Source organism: Cherax quadricarinatus, chromosome 5, assembly GCF_038502225.1.
Source record: "Cherax quadricarinatus isolate ZL_2023a chromosome 5, ASM3850222v1, whole genome shotgun sequence".
Classification (NCBI taxonomy): Eukaryota; Metazoa; Arthropoda; class Malacostraca; order Decapoda; family Parastacidae; genus Cherax; species Cherax quadricarinatus.
This window is the reverse complement of record NC_091296.1, coordinates 53,254,811-53,276,375: the sequence shown is the minus strand read 5'-3', so window position 1 is coordinate 53,276,375 and position 21,565 is coordinate 53,254,811. Positions and strand designations below refer to the sequence as shown.

Genomic DNA, 21,565 nt, shown 5'->3' with positions numbered 1-21,565 from the left:
AATAGTCATTAGCACCTTTTTTCTCGAAGGGTTGGCACTAGAAGCTTTCTTGGGGCCCATGGTTACTTACTTTGCAGAAACAAGGACCAAAAACAGTGATAATATGGAATGTCCCAAATGTATCCTTAGATGCGCGCACACTGGCTGGCTTGTAAACACTGGCACACACGGTGCAGTTCAGGCCACACGTGGACATGTCTTGTACGAATCGTATTGAATGTCGGGTTTTCCATCGAATGAGGCGAAATTTTTGCGTTAAAATGCATTGAATGTCGGATTTATCGAATGTCGGGGGTCCACTGTATATTGTTTACAAAACTTGTTTACACAAACAATACAAAAAATTGTTTATTACTATGGTTCTATACAAATGTGAAGTTAATGGACATGTTCCTAGAAGTTCCGCAGCTTGTGGATTATTATTATTATAATCAAGGGGGAAGCGCTAAACCCGGAAGATTATACAGCGCCTGGGGGGGGGATGTGGAAGGCATTCAGGCTTAATTCGGGGAACTGGAGCACAGATCCAATTCCCTAAATCAAGAGCCCCTCACCAACATCAAGGAACCTTCCTTGAGGGGGGGGCGCAGCTTGTGGAGCTCTTTGAAACATGGTTTCATACACAATGGTATTTTACACTCTTCACACATAAAACATTTTTGTGGGCTTTTTTTTATGTGCCCAGACAAAACACCTCATCTGAGCAGTTTTCTTCATGGTAGTAGCAGACAGTTGTGTTAGGTAGTTATTTTTTTTATTATTAACACACTGGCCGATTCCCACCAAGGCAGGGTGGCCCGAAAAAGAAAAACTTTCACCATCATTCACTCCATCACTGTCTTGCCAGAAGGGTGCTTTACACTACAGTTTTTAAACTGCAACATTAACACCCCTCCTTCAGAGTGCAGGCACTGTACTTCCCATCTCCAGGACTCAAGTCCAGCCTGCCGGTTTCCTTGAATCCCTTCATAAATGTTACTTTGCTCACACTCCAACAGCACGTCAAGTATTAAAATCCATTTGTCTCCATTCACTCCTATCAAACACGCTCACGCATGCCTGCAGGAAGTCCAAGCCCCTTGCACACAAAACCTCCTTTACCCCATCCCTCCAACCTTTCCTAGGCCGACCCCTACCCCGCCTTCCTTCCACTACAGACTGATACACTCTTGAAGTCATTCTGTTTCGCTCCATTCTCTCTACATGTCCGAACCACCTCAACAACCCTTCCTCAGCCCTCTGGACAACAGTTTTGGTAATCCCGCACCTCCTCCTAACTTCCAAACTACGAATTCTCTGCATTATATTCACACCACACATTGCCCTCAGACATGACATCTCCACTGCCTCCAGCCTTCTCCTCGCTGCAACATTCATCACCCATGCTTCACACCCATACAGGAGCGTTGGTAAAACTATACTCTCATACATTCCCCTCTTTGCTTCCAAGGACAAAGTTCTTTATCTCCACAGACTCCTAAGTGCACCGCTCACCCTTTTCCCCTCATCAGTTCTACGATTCACCTCATCTTTCGTAGACCCATCTGCTGACACGTCCACTCCCAAATATCTGAATACATTCACCTCCTCCATACTCTCTCCCTCCAATCTGATATCCAATCTTTCATCACCTAATCTTTTTGTTATCCTCATAACCTTACTCTTTCCTGTATTCACTTTTAATTTTCTTCTTTTGCATACCCTACCAAATTCATTCACCAACCTCTGCAGCTTCTCTTCAGAATCTCCCAAGAGCACAGTGTCATCAGCAAAGAGCAACTGTGACAACTCCCACTTTGTGTGATTCTTTATCTTTTAACTCCATGCCTCTTGCCAAGACCCTCGCATTTACTTCTCTTACAACCCTATCTATAAATATATTAAACAACCACGGTGACATCACACATCCTTGTCTAAGGCCAACTTTTACTGGGAAATAATCTCCCTCTTTCCTACATACTCTAACTTGAGCCTCACTATCCTCGTAAAAACTCTTCACTGCTTTCAGTAACCTACCTCCAACACCATACACCTGCAACATCTGCCACATTGCCCCCCTATCCACCCTGTCATACGCCTTTTCCAAATCCTAGGTAAATTTGCCATCATTCCTTCCTACCTACCTACCTTTCTTTCTTCATTCTTTCCTTCTTCATTCTTTCCTTCCTTCCTTCCTTCTGGTTTCTATAATATATATACACTTATAGTCACTTGACACTTTCATATAACTGCTATTATCTTCAGCAAGCTTGTGTTGTGTGTGTGAGTGCGTGGACTTCTAAATGTACTGAGTCAGGGTCTGGCAGCTGTCAAAATACCACATTGTATCATTACTCACTCCCCCTACCGCTTGTCAAAACAATATTGTCCGATGCTCGCTTCCCCTCCATCCTCCTACCTAATTATCTTTCTTTCTCCTTTCTCTTTCTTTCTCCTTCTTTCTATTTCCTTTTCATTCTCTTTCTCCTTCATTCTCCTTCTTTATCCTTCTATCTCCTTTCTTTCTTTCTTCTGGTATCCTGGGCATTGCTTTCAGTCACAAACTCCTCAGAACCATGAAATTTATCTTCACTGACACTTCCATCTGTGTTAGAGCGATCACTTGAGAAGAGAAGAATCCCAGATTTGCCAGGGAGTCGAATATTTCTTACTGCTAGGCATGCTGAACAAGGACTACTGAAATGGCATTCCCACAGTGTACCACTAGCTCCTCGATTTTTTTTGTAAGGCGCACACTGACCATGGAGACCCATTCTCTCACACATGGGCCTACCAGCTTTCTCCTGCTTGATTTGAAGCCACTAGAATTTTGGCGTATTAATATGTCAAACACATTCGCTCGTAAGACGTATATATATGACCAAAACAATCAAAGGGTTAAGGCATCTCCCTTGAGAGGCACTCTATAGCTGTTTCTCCAGAACTACATAGACTTACCAGTGACCGGTAGATGGTAGGAGTGCAAGAGCAACTCATTTGTTGGTAGTAGTGTGAGATAAAGTTAATCATCAAACATTTCAACTGTACATACTTGACGGTAGGAATACGACAACAACTGCGTGAGAACAAGGTTATCATCGAACACTTCAGCTGTAAACACTTGATGGTAGGAGTGTGACAGCAAGTGTATCATACAACACTTCAACTGTACACATTTGAAGCAAAAAAATTCCCCTCAGTGGAAGGTTTAGAAATTAGACTGATAGTTAAATGGCCCAGCAGAAGGGCTTATCCGGCTCTTAGTAGGACATCGAGGAACAGCAGGATGATGAACATCTGTCAAGGACCTTCCAGAATTAAGGACTCGTAGACCTGGTTAGCACTCATTAGTCCCAGGTCAAGCATCACTGCAATCACTCAAGACTACACAAACTCACAATTCAAAAGAAATATACTTGTGCTCAATTGCAGGAGTTTTCTATCTCCCCAGCCAGGGTTAGGGTCAGGCTTTTGTTTTGATTGCCTGTTCACCCAGGCTGTTGCTGTTGGTGACCCACTGGCCCACATATCCATCACAGCTTGTATGACCTGGCTCTTAGTAGAAGCTGATGATTTCTCTTGAAAATTTTGGCTATTGTTCTAGCATTATTTCTGATATTTGCTGGTAGTAGGGTCAGTAGTCTTCGGCCACAGATATTAGCACACTGTTCTCCATGCTTTTCATTGGATCTATTTATAGTACTTCTTTTCACCTCTCTCACCCTAGCATATTGTTAAGGTAGTGTTTAGATTTGTGATAGGCCATTGAATATCCTCCATGTATATATTATCACTTTAGTGTGCCTTCCCAATAGTTGAAATCCTTTATTGGCTTTCCACAGGTAATAAACAATCTCTTACCCAGCTCTGATCTCTCTCCTGCCCTGAACAGAGCTGTCAACACCAAACAGTGGTTTAACAGAGAGAACACAAGTAATCTGAATAGTGACAATAATGACATTATTTGTCATTTTTCTGGCCTTCAAGGCATTTACCTCTGTGTCCTCTAAATGCCAGGTCATCCAACATTATCATCTTTTACAGGATTCTTTCGTTGTATGAGATGGTTCCTTGTGCTTTGTATCCCATGCAACTTTCAAGTGCTTCATTCTTTCCACATCTTAACATCTGGAATTTGTCACTAATGAACATCATGTTACTGTCCTGCCCGCTGATAGATTTTTCTGTATCTTCTACCAAGGTGGCTTTCATGCCAATTTTGGTAACTTTTGCGAATTTATATTTATGATTGAGCACTAAACCCATAGGAGTCAATGTCTGGGGGAATAAGAAGTATTCAGGTTTGATCCAAGGAAGGGGAGATCAGGTCCAATTCCTGCATCAAGACACCTATTTCCCAGTGGCTGGTGTTTTTGTGCGTTTGCTATATGAATGAGGAACAGTAAAGGTGCCACAATTATGCATTGGGCTATTGATTTTATTTTTACTACTGCTCTCCCTTGTGGCTTAGCGCTTCTTTTTGATTATAATAATAATAATACTACTGCTCTGCTTTATTCATTAGAAAATTGAATATCCATTTTCCTACTTTTCCTGTTATACCATATTTTTTTTTATTATTAACACATCAGCATTTCTCATCAAGGCAGGGTGGCTCGAAAAAGAAAAACTTTCATCACCATTCACTCCATCACTGTCTTGCCAGAGGCATACTTACACTACAGTTATAAAACTGCAACATTAATACCTCTTCCTTCAGAGTGCAGGCACTGTACTTCCCAGTTCCAGGATTCAAGTCCAGCCTGTCAGTTTCCCTGAATCCCTTCATAAATGTTACCCTACTTACACTCCAGAAGCACATCAACCATTAAAAACCATTTGTCTCCATTTGCTCCTGTCTAACATGCTCGCTCATGCTTGCTGGAAATCCAAGCCCCTTGCACACAAAACCTCCTTTACCCCCTCCCTCCAACCTTTCCTAGGCTGACCCCTAACCCGCCTTCCTTCCACTACAGATTTGTACACTCTCGAAGTCATTCTATTTTGTTCCAGCCTCTCTACATGTCCAAACCACCTCAATAACCCCTCTGGATAATAGTTTTGGTAATCCCACACCTTCTAATCTCCAAACTACGGATTCTCTGCATTATATTTACACCACACATTGCCCTCAGATATGTCATCTCCACTGCCTCCAGGCTTCTTTTTGTTGCAACATTCACCACCCATGCTTCACACCTATATAAGAGCATTGGTATAACTATACTCTCGTACATTCCCCTCTTTTCTTCCATGGATAAAGTTCTTTGTCTCCACAGACTCCTCAGTGCACCATTAGCCTTTTTTCCCCCTTGCTAATTCTGTGATTCATCTCATCTTTCATAGACCCATCTGCTGACATGTCTACTCCCAAATATCTGAAAACATTTACTTCCTCCATATGCTCTCCCTCCACTCTGATATCCAGTCTTTCATTACCTAATTTTGTTTATCCTCATCACCTTACTCTTTCCTATATTCAATTTTAATTTCCTTCTTTTACATACCCTACCAAACTCATCCACAAATCTCTGCAACTTCTCTTCAGAATCTTCCAAAAGCACAGTGTCATCAACAAAAAGCAACTGTGACAACTCCCACTTTGTGTTAGATTCTTTATCTTTTAAGCCCACACCTTTTGCCAACACCCAAGCATTCACTTCTCTTACAACTCCATCTATGGTGACATCACACATCCCTGCCTAAGGCCTACTTTTACTGGGAAATAATCTCCCTCTCTCCTACATACTCTAACCTGAGCCTCACTATCCTCATAAAAACTCTTCACTGCTTTCAATAACCTACCTCCTACTCCATACATTTGCAACATCTGCCACATTGATCCCCCTATCCACCCTATCATATGCCTTTTCCAAATCCATAAATGCCACAGAAATCTCCTTACCCTTATCTAAATGATGTTTGTTACATTGGTAGGTCTTATTATTTTGATAGTAAGGTTCTCACTACATGTTCTAGTGTGGGGTAGCTTTTTACTTAATGGCCTTATCTGTCTAGGGGTAATACTTACATCATGGCTGATCATCTTGAGTGTGTCTGATACCCTTTCACCAGCCCTCTTCACAGGTTATGTAAACTACCACTATAAAAATATAACTGTATTCTCAATAGATATGTACAGAATATACAATCACAGCCTCATATTTTCAAAACAAAATCTACACACTCCATACCTGTTCTCCACATGGTGTGTTCCAACAACTTTTGTCCTTCTCTCTTCTTGACATAGCTCTGGGCTAACCAGTGTTTTGACACACTTTAGTCACCCTGGGTATGGTGGCCACAACATAAATTATAAAAACTCACCCCTGGAGCACACATGATGCCCCAAAAGATAGAAGAAGGACCCAGAGATCCTGCCAGGTTGAAGGTCAGCCACAGAGAGAGAGTCAGTGAGAGGGAGAGAGAGAGCCTGGCTAAGCTCCTCCCACCAAAACAAAAGACTGTTGCCAAGCACAATTCTCCAGTTACCACAATTCTACCACACCTTAATTTTACTTTTACAAAAGGAAATACAACTTTATAAACTACTTATTTAAATTGTGTGTTTATGTGTCTATAGTATAACCTATTATATTGAGAAAAATAGGTTTGACCCAGCTGCCTCTCAGTCATAAGGTTGATCAGTCCTTCTGACATTTAGAGCAAAGTCCCCATCAATTCAATATAATAAGGTATTCCAGAGTAACTGTTACTTATAAATACATGTTGGGTCCTATAGCCCCATAACACCCCCACCTCCAGACGAAGTCTCACAAAAGCTAGCCGTGTCCCTCAGGATACGGCTAGTAAAAGGTATATTGCTTAAGTCTGAAGGCGGTAAACAAGACTACTAGAAATGCTACATTTTTCCCAGCGCCATAACTACTCTTCACTTTACTGTTATTTACAACAGATTGCAGAATTTTTTATAGAAAAGCATTTTAACCATACCCATATACTCAAGTGTGTAACTATTTACAATTTTAGTGGCTTTTTTAAAAAACAATACACATTACAATGCAAGAATTGCATACAATGCCCACTGTGAAAGCCCGCACCAACAGGCCTGTGCCTCTGCTACGGTAATCCAGCAAGCAGCTGGTACTCCAGGGTGGCATCTTCCTGATCAGGAGACGAGAGTAGAGCCAAACCCAGAGCAGTCAGGTGTACACCAGGCAGGAAACTTCACAAAACATGTCAAGGTGTCTCTCACTTGGTGGCCGAACCAAACAGTGAGACTTCCAGTCAACACTCACGATCCTTAACATGGTCAGGCACTCAAGCCCATCTTCCGAGGTCCCACTCCACACAGATCCTCCAAACTTACGAAGAGGAGGCTGACATGGAGGGGTCCAAGGGACCACAAAGGCAAATCGTCGGGCCGTTTTGTATATAGAGCACACCAAGACACAACATCACATACCTTCCTGAACGTCTCATGTTACCGAAGGTTGTCAACTACTGCCTCAACTCACATTTACGTACACCCTGACCCTCGTCACACTTTTGGCTCTGACTCAACTCCTTCACAGTCAGATGGCTGGTAGAGAGTACTCAGGCTCGCCGAGAGTTCACCACTGCAAAAACAACAAGGTCAGCACATGACAAACACTATGTACAAAGTACGCACCATGCATCTACATGAAACTTCTAGAGAGAGCATCAGCAACCACATTCTCTGAGCCTTTTATATATTTGGCTTCCAAATTAAAAGGCTGTAGGAACAAAGCCCATTTTAAGAGTCTGATTTTAGTCACTATACACAGGAACAGGATGAAGAGATTCTGAGACATGTACAAATGCTGAATAGCCAGTCCCAAAATGAAAATTTTCTTTCCTGTGGTAAAATGTTGACATTTAAATTTAGAAGGTTGCTCATTGATAGTAACAGTTCTGCAACCTCTCGCAGTGCAACAACAAACACCAAAGATATCTCTTTGCACCCAGGTTGGATACATCAAGTTTACACAAATACCATCACGTTCCATCTCACACACAAATTTTAAGCACACATTGAACACAATTTGCATTACACACATTAAAATGGTACTGGAACACAGGCCATGGAAATCACATCTTCCTGCCCCATGTTTTAGTTTATTTAAAATGTTTGCATCTCTTAGTGCATAAGTATCAATCTTTCTAATCCTGTAAATCTTAGTTGTTAAACGTACTTTGTGGTAGTCAGTGTTTATGCCCAGGGTGCCATCTAATTTGGGAACCATGAAGCATGGGAATGCCCACTGCCTCTCACTAAGCACTACAAACTGGTGTTGGAAGAATTTCACTTCTTCCTCCATCTCCAATTTTTCATACAGATTTTTCCCACACAAAAATTGTTGAATTGGCTCAGCTTTCTTAACAATTTCTTCATGGGGTTTCAACTTTTCCCCATTACTGACATCCCAAACTTTTATAAAGTTCCAAGGTGGCTGAGCCAACTCTCCAACATTTTTCTCATTAAAACCAAGCATGCATTTCCCAAAATCTTTTACACACATGTTATTTCTTAAATACACTTTTGTTATTTCATACAGATTATTGTTTTGCAGCCCTTTACATTCCATTAAAACATTGGTCTCTCTGAATTTTTGACATAACTTCAAACCCTTTAACCGGTTACTGTGTACACTATACTCATTCTTTTCTTGCTTGGGGGTGTGGGTTTTATATCTAACCCCTGGGAACTTCCCCCACAACATGTTCAGCTCACAGCAACTTTCCATACAGATTTTCACATGAATTGGCTCCAGTATCAACACTTCCCCTCCAGCCTCCAGAGTATCATGGTTCACATTATGGTCCCACATCATCATCCTGGTCTGGTTGATGGGCACGTTCACTGGTACCATCCACCTCATACGAGCCAAACAGTATCTGAAACTGAGAAAAAGCTCCGAGGGGGGAGCATCACCATCCTCCCCAAGCCAATAGCTCAGAGATTCCAGAGTGCTTCCCCACTCAGCAAATACAAAGAAAGGGATCCTCTCATCCCTGTTGTTAGTATTGTCTATACCATAGGCTTGCATCATTGTCTTGAGGGCTTGATGTAATTTCTCTATTTCCCCTTGAGATGGAGGGTGATAGGCCATTGCAAAGTTAGGCTCTACTTTTAATTCCTTCAAAACATTTCTAAAAGACTTTGAGGTAAAGTTAGGCCCCTGGTCTTTTTGCACTGCTTGTGGAAAACCAACATGAAAAAAGAACTTCATCAAAGCCCTTAAGACTACATGAGCAGTTATCTTATGTAGAGGGACTGCTTCCAGGCACCTGGTAGTGGAGCAAATATTTGTGAGTAAATAATCATTTCCCAGTTTGGTCCTTGGGAATGGACCAAGTACATCTACTACCAGCTTGCTGAAGAGTTCACCTGGTGCTGAAATAGCCTGAAGGAGAACAGGGTTAATACTTCGACTAGGTTTCCCTATAAATTGAAAGACATGACAGGTCTCAATATACTCTCTGACAGTCTCCCACAGCTGAGACCAGAAGAAATGCCTGGAAACCTTGGACATCGCCATCTGGGGATAAAACCCTTGTTCTCCTTCCATCGATACTGCAAACAGAGGTGAATTCTTTGTAAGAGTTTCCTCCCTGAAATGAAAACACTTATTTCACTGTAAAATCTCTTCCTCAGCAACAGCGACATTTTCCTGCACAGAAATTAATTGCACCCTAGCAGGTACAGCCTCTCTCACACTATTTAACTGATCCATTCTCCAATCATGCTCAGCTCTGGCTGGAACATCCTTTTCTTCAGTTGACTGCAGTTCAACATCAGAAAGCAGAGTTACCAAACTTAAGCCCTCACCATCCTCATGAGAAATATCATGAAGACTGTTGGTAGCATGATCATGAGCCATGCTTCTCATGGTGGAACCATCAGGGAGAAGGTCTGGCAGGGTTTTCCTAGCCATTTCCTCCCAACATTTCGGACTTGGTTTCCCCCAAACTAGTTGTTCCTCACTGTCTAACAGGCCCATAACATTATTCCCTAATAAGAGGTCGACCCCTTCGAAGGGAATTTCATCTGAGATACCTACAGGGAGATAGCCAACTTGGTATGTAGATTCTACCCATAATTTGTGTACCGGTGTCCTTATGGTTGAACCCGTAATACCCTTCAACAATATATCTACCCCAGTATAGGTATCCTTAGACACTGGTAGCACTCCAGCACGTAGCAAAGAGTAGGTGCTACATCCATCTCTCAAGGACAATATGTTCTCAACTCTGCCTACATTCTTTTGCAAACCAACTGTGGACCTACTAGAAAATATACACATCCTGGGGTCTAGATCCAAAGGTTCCTCCTCACCTTGCCTTGAAGACCTAATGCAGGCAACTGGATGTATCTGTGCAGTTAGAGTCCTCTGGGGTGGTTCCTCCCTTTCCTGATCTCGCCGCCTTGACCAGCAAAACTTTTGTGTGTGTCCAGTTTTGTTACAGTAGTAACAGGCATAACTCTTAAAGGTATTTTTACCATTTGGTGTAGGACTGGTACTGTTTACTCGAGGACCTAAAAAATTATCTGATTGTCTAGGTAAACTTTGAACTCCAGCTGACTTACCCTTTCCTTCTATTTTATAGGGCACCTCAGCCTTCATTTGTTCCTGAAAATTCTTGTCCCACTTACCTTTATGACCATAGGACTTGGAATAAGGTTTAGAACGAGTGGGGAAATTTTCAGGAGCATGACTGTTTTTACTTACCAATTCCCTGCGAACCAAGAATCGATCACCTAGATCCAGTGCTTCTGAAAGATTATCTGGGTTTTTGTCCTCCAAATATTCTCTGAGGTCAACAGGGATTGTATTGTACAATTCCTCATGAACCATCAGATCTACTAATTTGTTATAGTCTTTATTAACTCCTTTAGAACAAACCCATTTCTTAAAAAGGAACAGTTTCTCATTCCCAAACTCAGTTAAGGTCTGCCCATCCCGAAATTTTTTATTTCTGAACTTTTGTCTATATTTCTCAGGTATCATTTGGTATGCAAGCAATACTTCCTCTTTAATCTTATCATAATCAGAAAAATCTTGCCCCTCCAGAGTCTCTACTCTCTGGAATCCTTTACCCACAAGTTGTGTGCGAACTAGGGTAGCCCACTTTTGTTTGGGCCATCCTTGCTCCAAAGCAGTCTTCTCAAAAAGCGAAAAATATCTATCTGGGTCACTCTCTGTAAACTTAGGGACAAAATTTGCAGCTTTAGTTATGTTAAAGTACTGCTCAGGCTCTTGTTCTGAACCTCCTAACCTTTGACGTTCTTCCTCCTTAGCTTTCAGTAATTTCATTTCAGCCTCTAGTACAGCTAATTTGTCTCATTCTCTCCATTTCCATCCTGGAGTAGGTGATCCCTCATGTTCACTGTTAACAGGCTTGTTTACTGATGAATTATTACCTTCTTCCCTGAAGCCTAAAAAATCTGAAGACTCATCTTCTGACATAGTTTTTATCTTTAAACACTTGCTTCCCTCTTACAGTATCAGTGGACAAAGTTTTCCCACAGGCACATAAAATAACACAAATTGAATGTAAACTATGCACATAGCACTTACCATAACCACAACAAAAATGTGTTACTCAACCTTTCTCCCACCTTAGGAGAAAAACAACCTGTAAACTAATATATGAAAACAACACTTCCACTGACACCACCTTGGTAAATCTTCTACCAGAAACATGCAACTGTTATTACCCCATACCAGCACATATAGTTCAAAGAATGTTTTGAGTTATTTTAGCAGTCAAATAACTCTCCCGGTCAAGCTCCCATGTTACGTTGGTAGGTCTTATTATTTTGATAGTAAGGTTCTCACTACATGTTCTAGTGTGGGGTAGCTTTTTACTTAATGGCCTTATCTGTCTAGGGGTAATACTTACATCATGGCTGATCATCTTGAGTGTCTCTGATACCCTTTCACCAGCCCTCTTCACAGGTTATGTAAACTACTACTATAAAAATATAACTGTATTCTCAATAGATATGTACAGAATATACAATCACAGCCTCACATTTTCAAAACAAAATCTACACACTCCATACCTGTTCTCCACATGGTGTGTTCCAACAACTTTTGTCCTTCTCTCTTCTTGACATAGCTCTGGGCTAACCAGTGTTTTGACACACTTTAGTCACCCTGGGTATGGTGGCCACAACTTAAATTATAAAAACTCACCCCTGGAGCACACATGATGCCCCAAAAGATAGAAGAAGGACCCAGAGATCCTGCCAAGTTGAAGGTCAGCCACAGAGAGAGAGTCAGTGAGAGGGAGAGAGAGAGAGAGCCTGGCTAAGCTCCTCCCACCAAAACAAAAGACTGTTGCCAAGCACAATTCTCCAGTTACCACAATTCTACCACACCTTAATTTTACTTTTACAAAAGGAAATACAACTTTATAAACTACTTATTTAAATTGTGTGTTTATGTGTCTATAGTATAACCTATTATATTGAGAAAAATAGGTTTGACCCAGCTGCCTCTCAGTCATAAGGTTGATCAGTTCTTCTGACATTTAGAGCAAAGTCCCCATCAATTCAATATAATTAGGTATTCCAGAGTAACTGTTACTTATAAATACATGTTGGGTCCTATAGCCCCATAACAATGTTCGTCTATATGTTTCACTGTAAACACTTGGTCTACACACCCCCTACACTTCCTAAAGCCTCCTTGTTCATGTGCTATCCTGCTTTCCATCTTACTCTTGATTCTTTCAATAATAACTCTACCTTACACTTTACCAAGTACAATGGACCCTTGAATTTCATAATTAATCCGTTCCAGAGAGTCTGACAAAAGGTGAAATTTACGAATGGCGAAACCATTTTCCCCATAAGAAATAATGTAAATCCAATTAATCCGTTTCAGACACCCAAAAGTATTAACAAACAATACATTTTTAGAGATTAAATATAGATTTACATACAGAATACAATTAGAAATAAATATTAAGCACTAATGAAATGGATAAATGAACATTTAAATCACTATTACATACCTTTATTGAAGACTCTTGTAGTTGGAGACAAGACAAAATACTTAAATATGACAAGCTAATGTCAACTCTATGGATTATTTATCTATCACAATTCATCTAATATGACATAATAAAGACTGATACACTCTTGAAGTTATTCTGTTTCGCTCCATTCTCTCTACATGTCCGAACCACCTCAACAACCCTTCCTCAGCCCTCTGGACAACAGTTTTGGTAATCCCGCACCTCCTCCTAACTTCCAAACTACGAATTCTCTGCATTATATTCACACCACACATTGCCCTCAGACATGACATCTCCACTGCCTCCAGCCTTCTCCTCGCTGCAACATTCATCACCCATGCTTCACACCCATATAAGAGCGTTGGTAAAACTATACTCTCATACATTCCCCTCTTTGCCTCCAAGGACAAAGTTCTCTGTCTCCACAGACTCCTAACAATATTAGTAACATAGAAACATGATATACATATACTACTCTAGAATGAATAAAATATGTCATTACGTATGTCATGAGTGGTGGTGCTGTCTTGTTGTTGGGTTTATAAGGGCCACTGAGAGCACCACGTATTAGTGGTAGGGTGGCGGCAGCAGAGGACACTACCACTATTCACACAATGTACGTAATTTATAAATAAGAAATATTTACACTTTAATTTATAAATAAGAAATATTTACACTTTATATATAAGAAATACTTACACTTACCTTGGAGAAGATGCTGGCAGAGGGTGGCGTATGTTGTCAGTGCCCTATATACCTCAAACAACAATGGAGCAGTTAAGTTTCGTGTCATCATTTTTCTATCGCTTAATCGCTTAACTTACTTGCTACACTGTTAATGCTACATTTTATCGCTGGCTGGCGCTATAGCCTTTATCGAATCCTGCTGCTTTAGTATTGTACGTATTGTAGAACCACTAAATCACTAAAGAAGGCACATTCTCCCCTCTCTCTTCCTCCTCCACTTTGGTACTTTGTTACAAGTTCTTTCTTGAATTCTATTGTGTTTCTCACCTTCTTTACCATAGGGCTGCCACTAGAAGCTTTCTTTGGGCAAATGGTGGCTTAGCAGTTGCAAGCAGTTGTGGACAGTGGAGGCTGCTCTTGGACACGTTCCATACGACCGACAAATCGCAAGGCAAATGATGAACAGTGAGGCTATATTTTGACAAAAAAAAAAAAGCTACAAAAGGCAAAATTTACGAAGCACGAGGCTTACGAAACTCGAGAGTCCACTGTATACTCAACAGACTTATTCCCCTATAATTTTTACACTCTCTTTAGTCCCCTTTGCCTTTATACAAAGGAACTATGCATGCTCTCTGCCAATCCCTATGTACCTTACCCTCTTCCACACATTTATTAAATAAAAACACTAACCACTCCAAAATTATATCCTCTCCTGCTTTTAACATTTCTGTTTTTATCCCATCAATTCCAGCTGCTTTAATCCCCTTTCATTCTACCCACTGCCTTGTGCACTTTCCCCACACTCGCAACTGGTTCTTCCTTACTCCTACAAGATGTTATTCCTCCTTGCCCTATACATGAACTCATGAAATTCAGATTTCATTCTAAAATTTTTGGTTTGTTGCAATTTTTCTATTATTTATTGATCATGCTGGTATCTTTTCAATATTTAGAAGGCACTGACAGATATCAGACCCCTGAATTTGTTAAGTTAAAAATAGGCTTTAGAAATGGTTTCTGTAAGTTTTAGATACTGTATGTGGATGTTTTTTCCCTTCAATTTGTAATGTAATATTTTTTTGTCTGTACAGTTGTTCATTCTTTGCAGAGACAGAATGCACTTGATGAGAGCACAAGTCAGCCCTACCAGATGATCAGTTTCTCTAGCACTGCCATCGATGAACCAGCAGAAGTAATTTATGCTACCATATCAGTAAGTTGTTTAACATATTTATAAGAGTTGTAAAAGAAGTGAATGCTAGGATGTTGGGAAGAGGTGTGGGATTAAAAGATGTTGGATCTAACACGAAGTGGAAGTTATCCCAGTTGCTCTTTGCTGATGACAGTAATTTTGGGAATTATGACAAAGTTGCAAGCATTAGCAGACAAATTTGATAGGGTATGTAAATGAAGGAAATTAAGTGAACATAGAAAAGAGTAAAGTGATGAGGATAAAAGTCTAGACAAGGATAGATTGAATATAAGATGGGGTCTATGAGAGGGGGGAGAAAAAGATGCATAGTGTGTTGACACACGTGGAAAATTAATTTTAATCAGGGGAAGCACTAAACCAGTAAGGATTATGGTGCCTGGAGAATGGGAGGCATTTAGGTTTGATCCAAGAAAAGTGATGACAAGTCCAGTTCCTTAGATCAAGAGCCCCTAATGAGAGGCATCTGTGGAAAGAAATTTACATGTGGAGGCAAAAAATAAAGGAATATATACCATATATCAGAGTATGGTAAGACCCCCGTATCTGAGGGGTATACATTCCAAGACCTACTGTGGATACCTGAAACCGTGGATAGTACCAAACCCTATATATATAAATAATTTTTCATTTACATACATACCTATGATAAAGTTTAAGTGATAAATTATGCAAAATAAGTCTAGAATTAGCATTTTTTCACTGATGGGAAGCATTTCATAGCTTCTCTTAGGCTTTGAAGAACTGCAAGCATCACTACTTTTGCACTTTGGGGTCATTACTAAGTAAACTTAAGGGTCATTTTTGGGCCATGGTAAACCATAGATAACTGAAACTGTAGATACAGAATCAGTGGATACAGGGGTTCTACTGTAAAGTGGTACCAACACAATTATGACTGAGGCATAGGTTTTCAGTGCTACAGCAAGAAGGAAGCTAGAGGCAGTGGTGATGTCATGTTTGGCAGCAATGAATGGTGTGAATATCATGCAAAGACTAGATTACAGAAATTAAAAGATGGTCTGGGGTTGAGGTGGTTTGGGCAGGTAGAGAGAGTGGAGGAGGATACATAAAAAAAGAGGGTGTATAAATCTGGGAAGGAAAGTAGGAGGGGTAGGTGGTTGTCCCAGGATGGATGGGGTAATAGAAAATTTCAGCTTAGGAGGCTTAAGCATCCAGCAGGCATGTAAATAGGTTAGAAAGGAATGAATAGAAACAAGTGTTTTTTAATGGATATGCTTTTGAGGTTTAAACAAGTTAAGTTTTATCAAAGAATTCAAGGGAAGCTAGTTAAGCAAACTTGAGTCCTGGAGGTGAGAAGGGCAGTGCCTACACTCGGAAGAAGAGGTGGGGATGTTGAAGTTGAAGGGCAATCTTAATACTGAGACATTTTAAACAGTATATTATTATTATTGTTTTTTTTTTTAATACATCAGCCATTTCCCACCAAGGCAGGGTGACCCAAAAAGAAAGAAAAACCCAAAAACAAAGGAAAAAAACTTTCACCATCATTCATGCATAATCATAAGGCACTCAGATATAACAGTTTAGATGTCACTCCAAACAGCCAATATCCTTAACCCCTCTAATGTACAAGCATTGTACTTCCCAGTTCCAGGATTCAAGTCCAGCTAACCAGTTTTCCTGAATCCCTTCGCAAAATATTACCCTGTGGCCCCGTGGCCTGGTGGCTAAAGCTCCCGCTTCACACACGGAGGGCCCGGGTTCAATTCCCGGCGGGTGGAAACATTTCAACACGTTTCCTTACACCTGTCGTCCTGTTTACCTAGCAGCAAATAGGTACCTGGGTGTTAGTCGACTGGTGTGGGTCGCATCCTGGGAGACAAGATTAAGGACCCCAATGGAAAAAAATTAGACAGTCCTCGATGACGCACTGACTTTCTTGGGTTATCCTGGGTGGCTAACCCTCCAGGGTTAAAAATCCGAATGAAATCTTATCTTATCTTATCTTCACAATCAACAGCTCGTCAGTCTCAAAAACCATTTTTCTGCATTTACTCCTAAAACGTTCACACACGCTTCCTGGAAGTCCAAGCCCCTTGCCCACAAAACCTTCTTATATTATTACTGTATTATATTCAAAGGTAAGTGCCCTCTGTAGGGGTCATACACCACCTGGAGTAACAAGAGGCAATCAGGTTAGGTACAGTAACATGGAAGATAGGTTCAGTTCCTTGCAACAAGAACCTCTCTTGAGGGGTTTTTAATAAACAAAAATTGTGAGTTAGTTTTTCTTCATACTGTAGTATCATACTTGTAGTAAGAATGTAACAGTTTAATGGTTCAACAGGAGATTCCACCTCACAACAGTGAACAGAGAAAGGTAGCAGTACCCGTGCACAGTAACACATCTCAAGAGCAAGAAGGGGAGCAGACATCAGCAGAAGAAAAGAATGAGGTAGGACAGCAAGAAGAATCAGAGTGGGGAAGGGGAGACATTGATATTTTTAAAGAAGTGGATGATATGGGGCTAGGGAGAATAGAATGGAGCATAAAAAATCATGGTGCAGAGGATGATGACAGTACTAGCCTGATGCAGCATATGAATATTACATGGCAGCGGTTATCTGGGCACCCTCTGCTTGCCCTTAACAATAAACAAAAGGTGAGCTGATTATCAGTGTCATGACCACTATGGCTGGGTTAGCAATATTTCTGTCTGAAGTCAGTAGACTATCATTGTCATGGGCTGTTGTTTAATGTCCCTTGCTTGACTTCAAATTGTCGCACTGCAATTTTACTTTTATATACCAACTCTCTTGATACTTAAGCCTATAACACTTTTTTTTTTTTTAGCCAGCATAGCTGTGGTCATAAGCGAGACTTGCAGGAAGAGTGTAAGCCTTGTCTTTTTAAAATTCATCAATTTGAACATGGATGGCTAGGAATTTATAACAATTACAGCAGGCAAAGATGCCTCTTTGTTTTCAGATTATATTTAACTCAATGAGAGCTTTTTTAGTCCAGCCAAGCCAAGTGTAATATTTAAAAAATAAAGGCTTGTCTTTAAACTGTTTCTCTCTACAGTCTGATCATGTATCAGTAATAATGGTTAATACTGTAAATTAAAAAAAATATAAAATACGCTCAATTAAATTTTCATAAATCAATCAGTAGAATAAAAAGAACACAAGAATGAGATTAACATGTACAGTGGGGCCCCAGCTTATAATGTTCATGTTTCTGAATATTGTTTCACTGGACTGTTTAGAACTGTGAACTTATTTTCCATTGACACCCATGCTAAAATGAGAGATACATTCCAGAGCCATAATACAGTAGGGCCCCACTTATACGGCGGGTTAGGTTCCAGGCTGTCGCCGGAAAGCAGAACTCCATTTTTTCCATTTATAAATGCATATAAATGCCAGACAACAAGTTTACACTAAATTATATTAAGTTAGTAATAGAACTAGGCATTAAAAACACACAAAGTAAAATACAGTCACAGTAAATTCATTACTTATCTTAAAGTATTTGTAATGTTAATGTAGGGAGAGAGGTGAGTAGTACTTATTTGTAGGAAGTCAGGTGCAGGTATCCCAGGTGTAGGTAGCACTGGCTCCCCGTCTCATACTTAATATACGATATTTAAAACATCCCAGAGAGGTAAAATGCACATACAGTACACTCATTATTTACCTTAAAATATGTGTAGTCTTAATATAGGAAGAGGTGAGTAGTATTTATTTGTATAAAGTCAGTGTAGGTAGCCGGTAGATGTAGCCTGGGCTACACCTACTGGCTACCTACACTGTGGCCCAGATCCATATTATTAACATCGACTAGCCTTGTTCACTGAATTTAATAATTTCTAACAACTACCTTTAGATGCCATCATAAACGAAGGTAGAAGTAATGAATAATTCATGCCGAAAATTGTAAACAAAAGCGGAGTGAGGGAGTGGCTGGGCCAAACGCAGATTCATACACGTTTTCTCTGATGGCTGAGCAGAGAAAACGTAATGTTGTCCCTCCACCTGGCTCCACAAGTATTATTATCAGAGCATATAAATATGCAATAAATACCAGACAACAAGTTTACAAAGTTAGCAATAGAAATAGGCATTAAAAACACAATAAAAGGTAAGATACACACAGAGTACACTTATTACTTACCTTAAAATATTAATATTAATGTGTGAGAGGTAAGTGGCAGGGTGTTTATTGAATAAAATCAAAATGGCACACCATCCTCCAACTTGGCACTTAAAGCAAGAGGCTTACGACTTCTCTTTTTATCACAGCTAACCTTAGACGCCATCGTCAATGAGAGCCAACTAGTTAACGAAAGAGTAAACGAGAGAGAGCGCGAGATACAGAGGTGAGACAATGTAAGAACACAAACTGAACAGGTAGTGGACGATCACTTGGTCAGGCGAAATGCGTATTAATATGTGTCTACTTTTAGTTCATTCACGTCCATTTGCAAGAGTTTGTAAAACATTTACCTCAATATTTTTTATTTTAATAATAATTACCTCACAATACAAATACTCTTATATTGTGTACAAGTTGTACAAGTTAGTTCAGAATAAACAAACAGCAACACACCATTTTTAGAGTGAATGAAGATAATAATGATATTATTATTAATATTAATAATAGTATTATTATTATTATTATTATTATTTATTATTATAAACAGCACTAAACCCACAAGGGTCGTGAATTGCTATACATAGAGTAAAGGCATACGAAAAGAATATTTTTCTACAGTTACCCCCCAGTGTTTGACTAGAGAAAACGTAATTCTTCCAACACTACCCACACAGCTGCTTTGTAAACAAATCTCATATTTACATCAATTTTTATTCTGAGTGTATGTATCATGTTTATATGCTATGTAATGGGTTTCATATATAATTTTGAGGGAAATATCATAGATGGATTAATGAAAATGCCTATATTGATGTAAGACATTTAGTGTGCCCAAGAGTGATTATTATTACGTCATGAGTAGAGAGGGACTTAGCGATTTTAATGTGTACCTGCACAGTGTGTAAGTATATTTAAGTACAGGTACACATAAGTATAATTATCAGAGTACATATAAAATATGCAGTAACTTTAAAACACTTTAAATTTTGGAAAGTTTCCCGACATAATAGATGTGGTCACGGAAAATGTAAACAAACCGGGTGGGGGGGGCGCCGTATTTAAAAGACCGCTTGCCGTATAGCAAATTTTGGTCATAATTTGACATCACCGTATTAGCGGAACGCCGTAAAGCGGGGCCTTACTGTACTCTGCATCTGCTTTCATTTATTTTTGTTAACTAAGAATATTTACCCAATATTTTACATTGAGTACTGTTTCTTTCCAAAATGCTGGCAGGAGAAAGTTGAGTTAAAAATAAAAAAAAATTGGTTAAAGAGAAGAGAGTCCCTGGTTCAGTCCCCTGCAATCCACGAAAAAATTGCATCTGTTTATTACAGTTTTCGGTTACTTGCAGATAGCTATTTATTATTACTGTAGTACAGTAATCTCAGTATACATATGAAAAATATGTAATGATGTCAAAAGGAATTACCAAAAGTAATTTAACCCTTTGAGGGTCGCCAGGCCCTCTCAGAGACTTGCTCTCAGGGTCGCCAAAATTTAAAAAAAAAAAAAAAAAAAAAAAAAAATCTTATGAAAAGATAGAGAATCTTTTCCCAATGATAATGACACCAAAAGTATGAAATTTCATGGAAAACTTACAGAATTATGCTCTCGCGAAGTTAGCAGTCTCGACGATGTTTACGCATCGGCGATTTTGCCCACTTTGAGCTCTAATTTCGGCCAATTTCAGTGTACTAGTCGACAAAAATCATAACTATTTCATTAGAATTCCGTTTTTTCTATCAAATGAGTACAAGAAACTACCCATTTACCGATTTCAACTATCCAATAAAGTGGTCAGAATTTAACAATTTTGCCAATTTCACACAAATTTCAAAAGATGCCAATTTCCAAATAGGGTCCAGAATAAACAAACAAGAAAGACATTCCTGGCACTAAAATAACATTTCCTCTGTTCATTAGTCACATTCCCACGCCCCTCTTACATTTCTTTTGCTTTCCACTTTGAATTTTTATTCTCACAAAAAAATAGATTTACTGTTATGTAGACTACTGTATTAGTGTAGAAAGGGTGTAAATAATACTAGCGCACTTGTGAAAGAATATTAGATTCACCAGTTGACGTGTATTGGACGCGTGGCACGATTTGTTTACTTATGAACTTTGGCAAAAATCGAACATTTCTGCTACTTTGAGCTCAATTTCAAGGTACTTTTCATTGTGAAACCAATCGAAATCATCTCAATTTCTGTAATATGTCTTCCATTCTATAAAATAAGACCAGGAAAACTAGAATACAACCATAAATACCATACAAAAATACAGTGCAAACTGACCACATAGACCCATTCTTTCATATGTAGGCCTACCAGCTTTCTCTTGCTAGATTTGAGGGCGCTAGAATTTATGCGTACTAGTACGTCAAATACCCTGGTGCGTAAGCTGTATTAGTACGGCCGAAACCCCGGAAAGGTTAAATAAATACAGTGGACCCCCGCATAACGATTACCTCCGAATGTGACCAATTATGTAAGTGTATTTGTGTAAGTGCGTTTGTATGTGTATGTTTGGGGGTCTGAAATGGACTAA

At 39.7% G+C, this 21,565-nt stretch overlaps 1 protein-coding gene across 3 annotated transcripts in view; it reads left to right on the top strand.

The window, feature by feature from the left end:
- LOC128685119 (polyamine-transporting ATPase 13A2) overlaps positions 1 to 21,565 on the top strand; it is a 212,362-nt gene that overhangs the window by 189,342 nt on the left and 1,455 nt on the right. For all 3 annotated transcript variants that reach the window (XM_070102010.1, XM_070102005.1, XM_070102019.1), the window contains 2 exons: positions 14,789 to 14,893; positions 17,202 to 17,309. In XM_070102010.1, the coding sequence (XP_069958111.1) occupies positions 14,789 to 14,893; positions 17,202 to 17,309 (213 nt within the window). The remainder of the gene's footprint in view (positions 1 to 14,788; positions 14,894 to 17,201; positions 17,310 to 21,565) is intronic.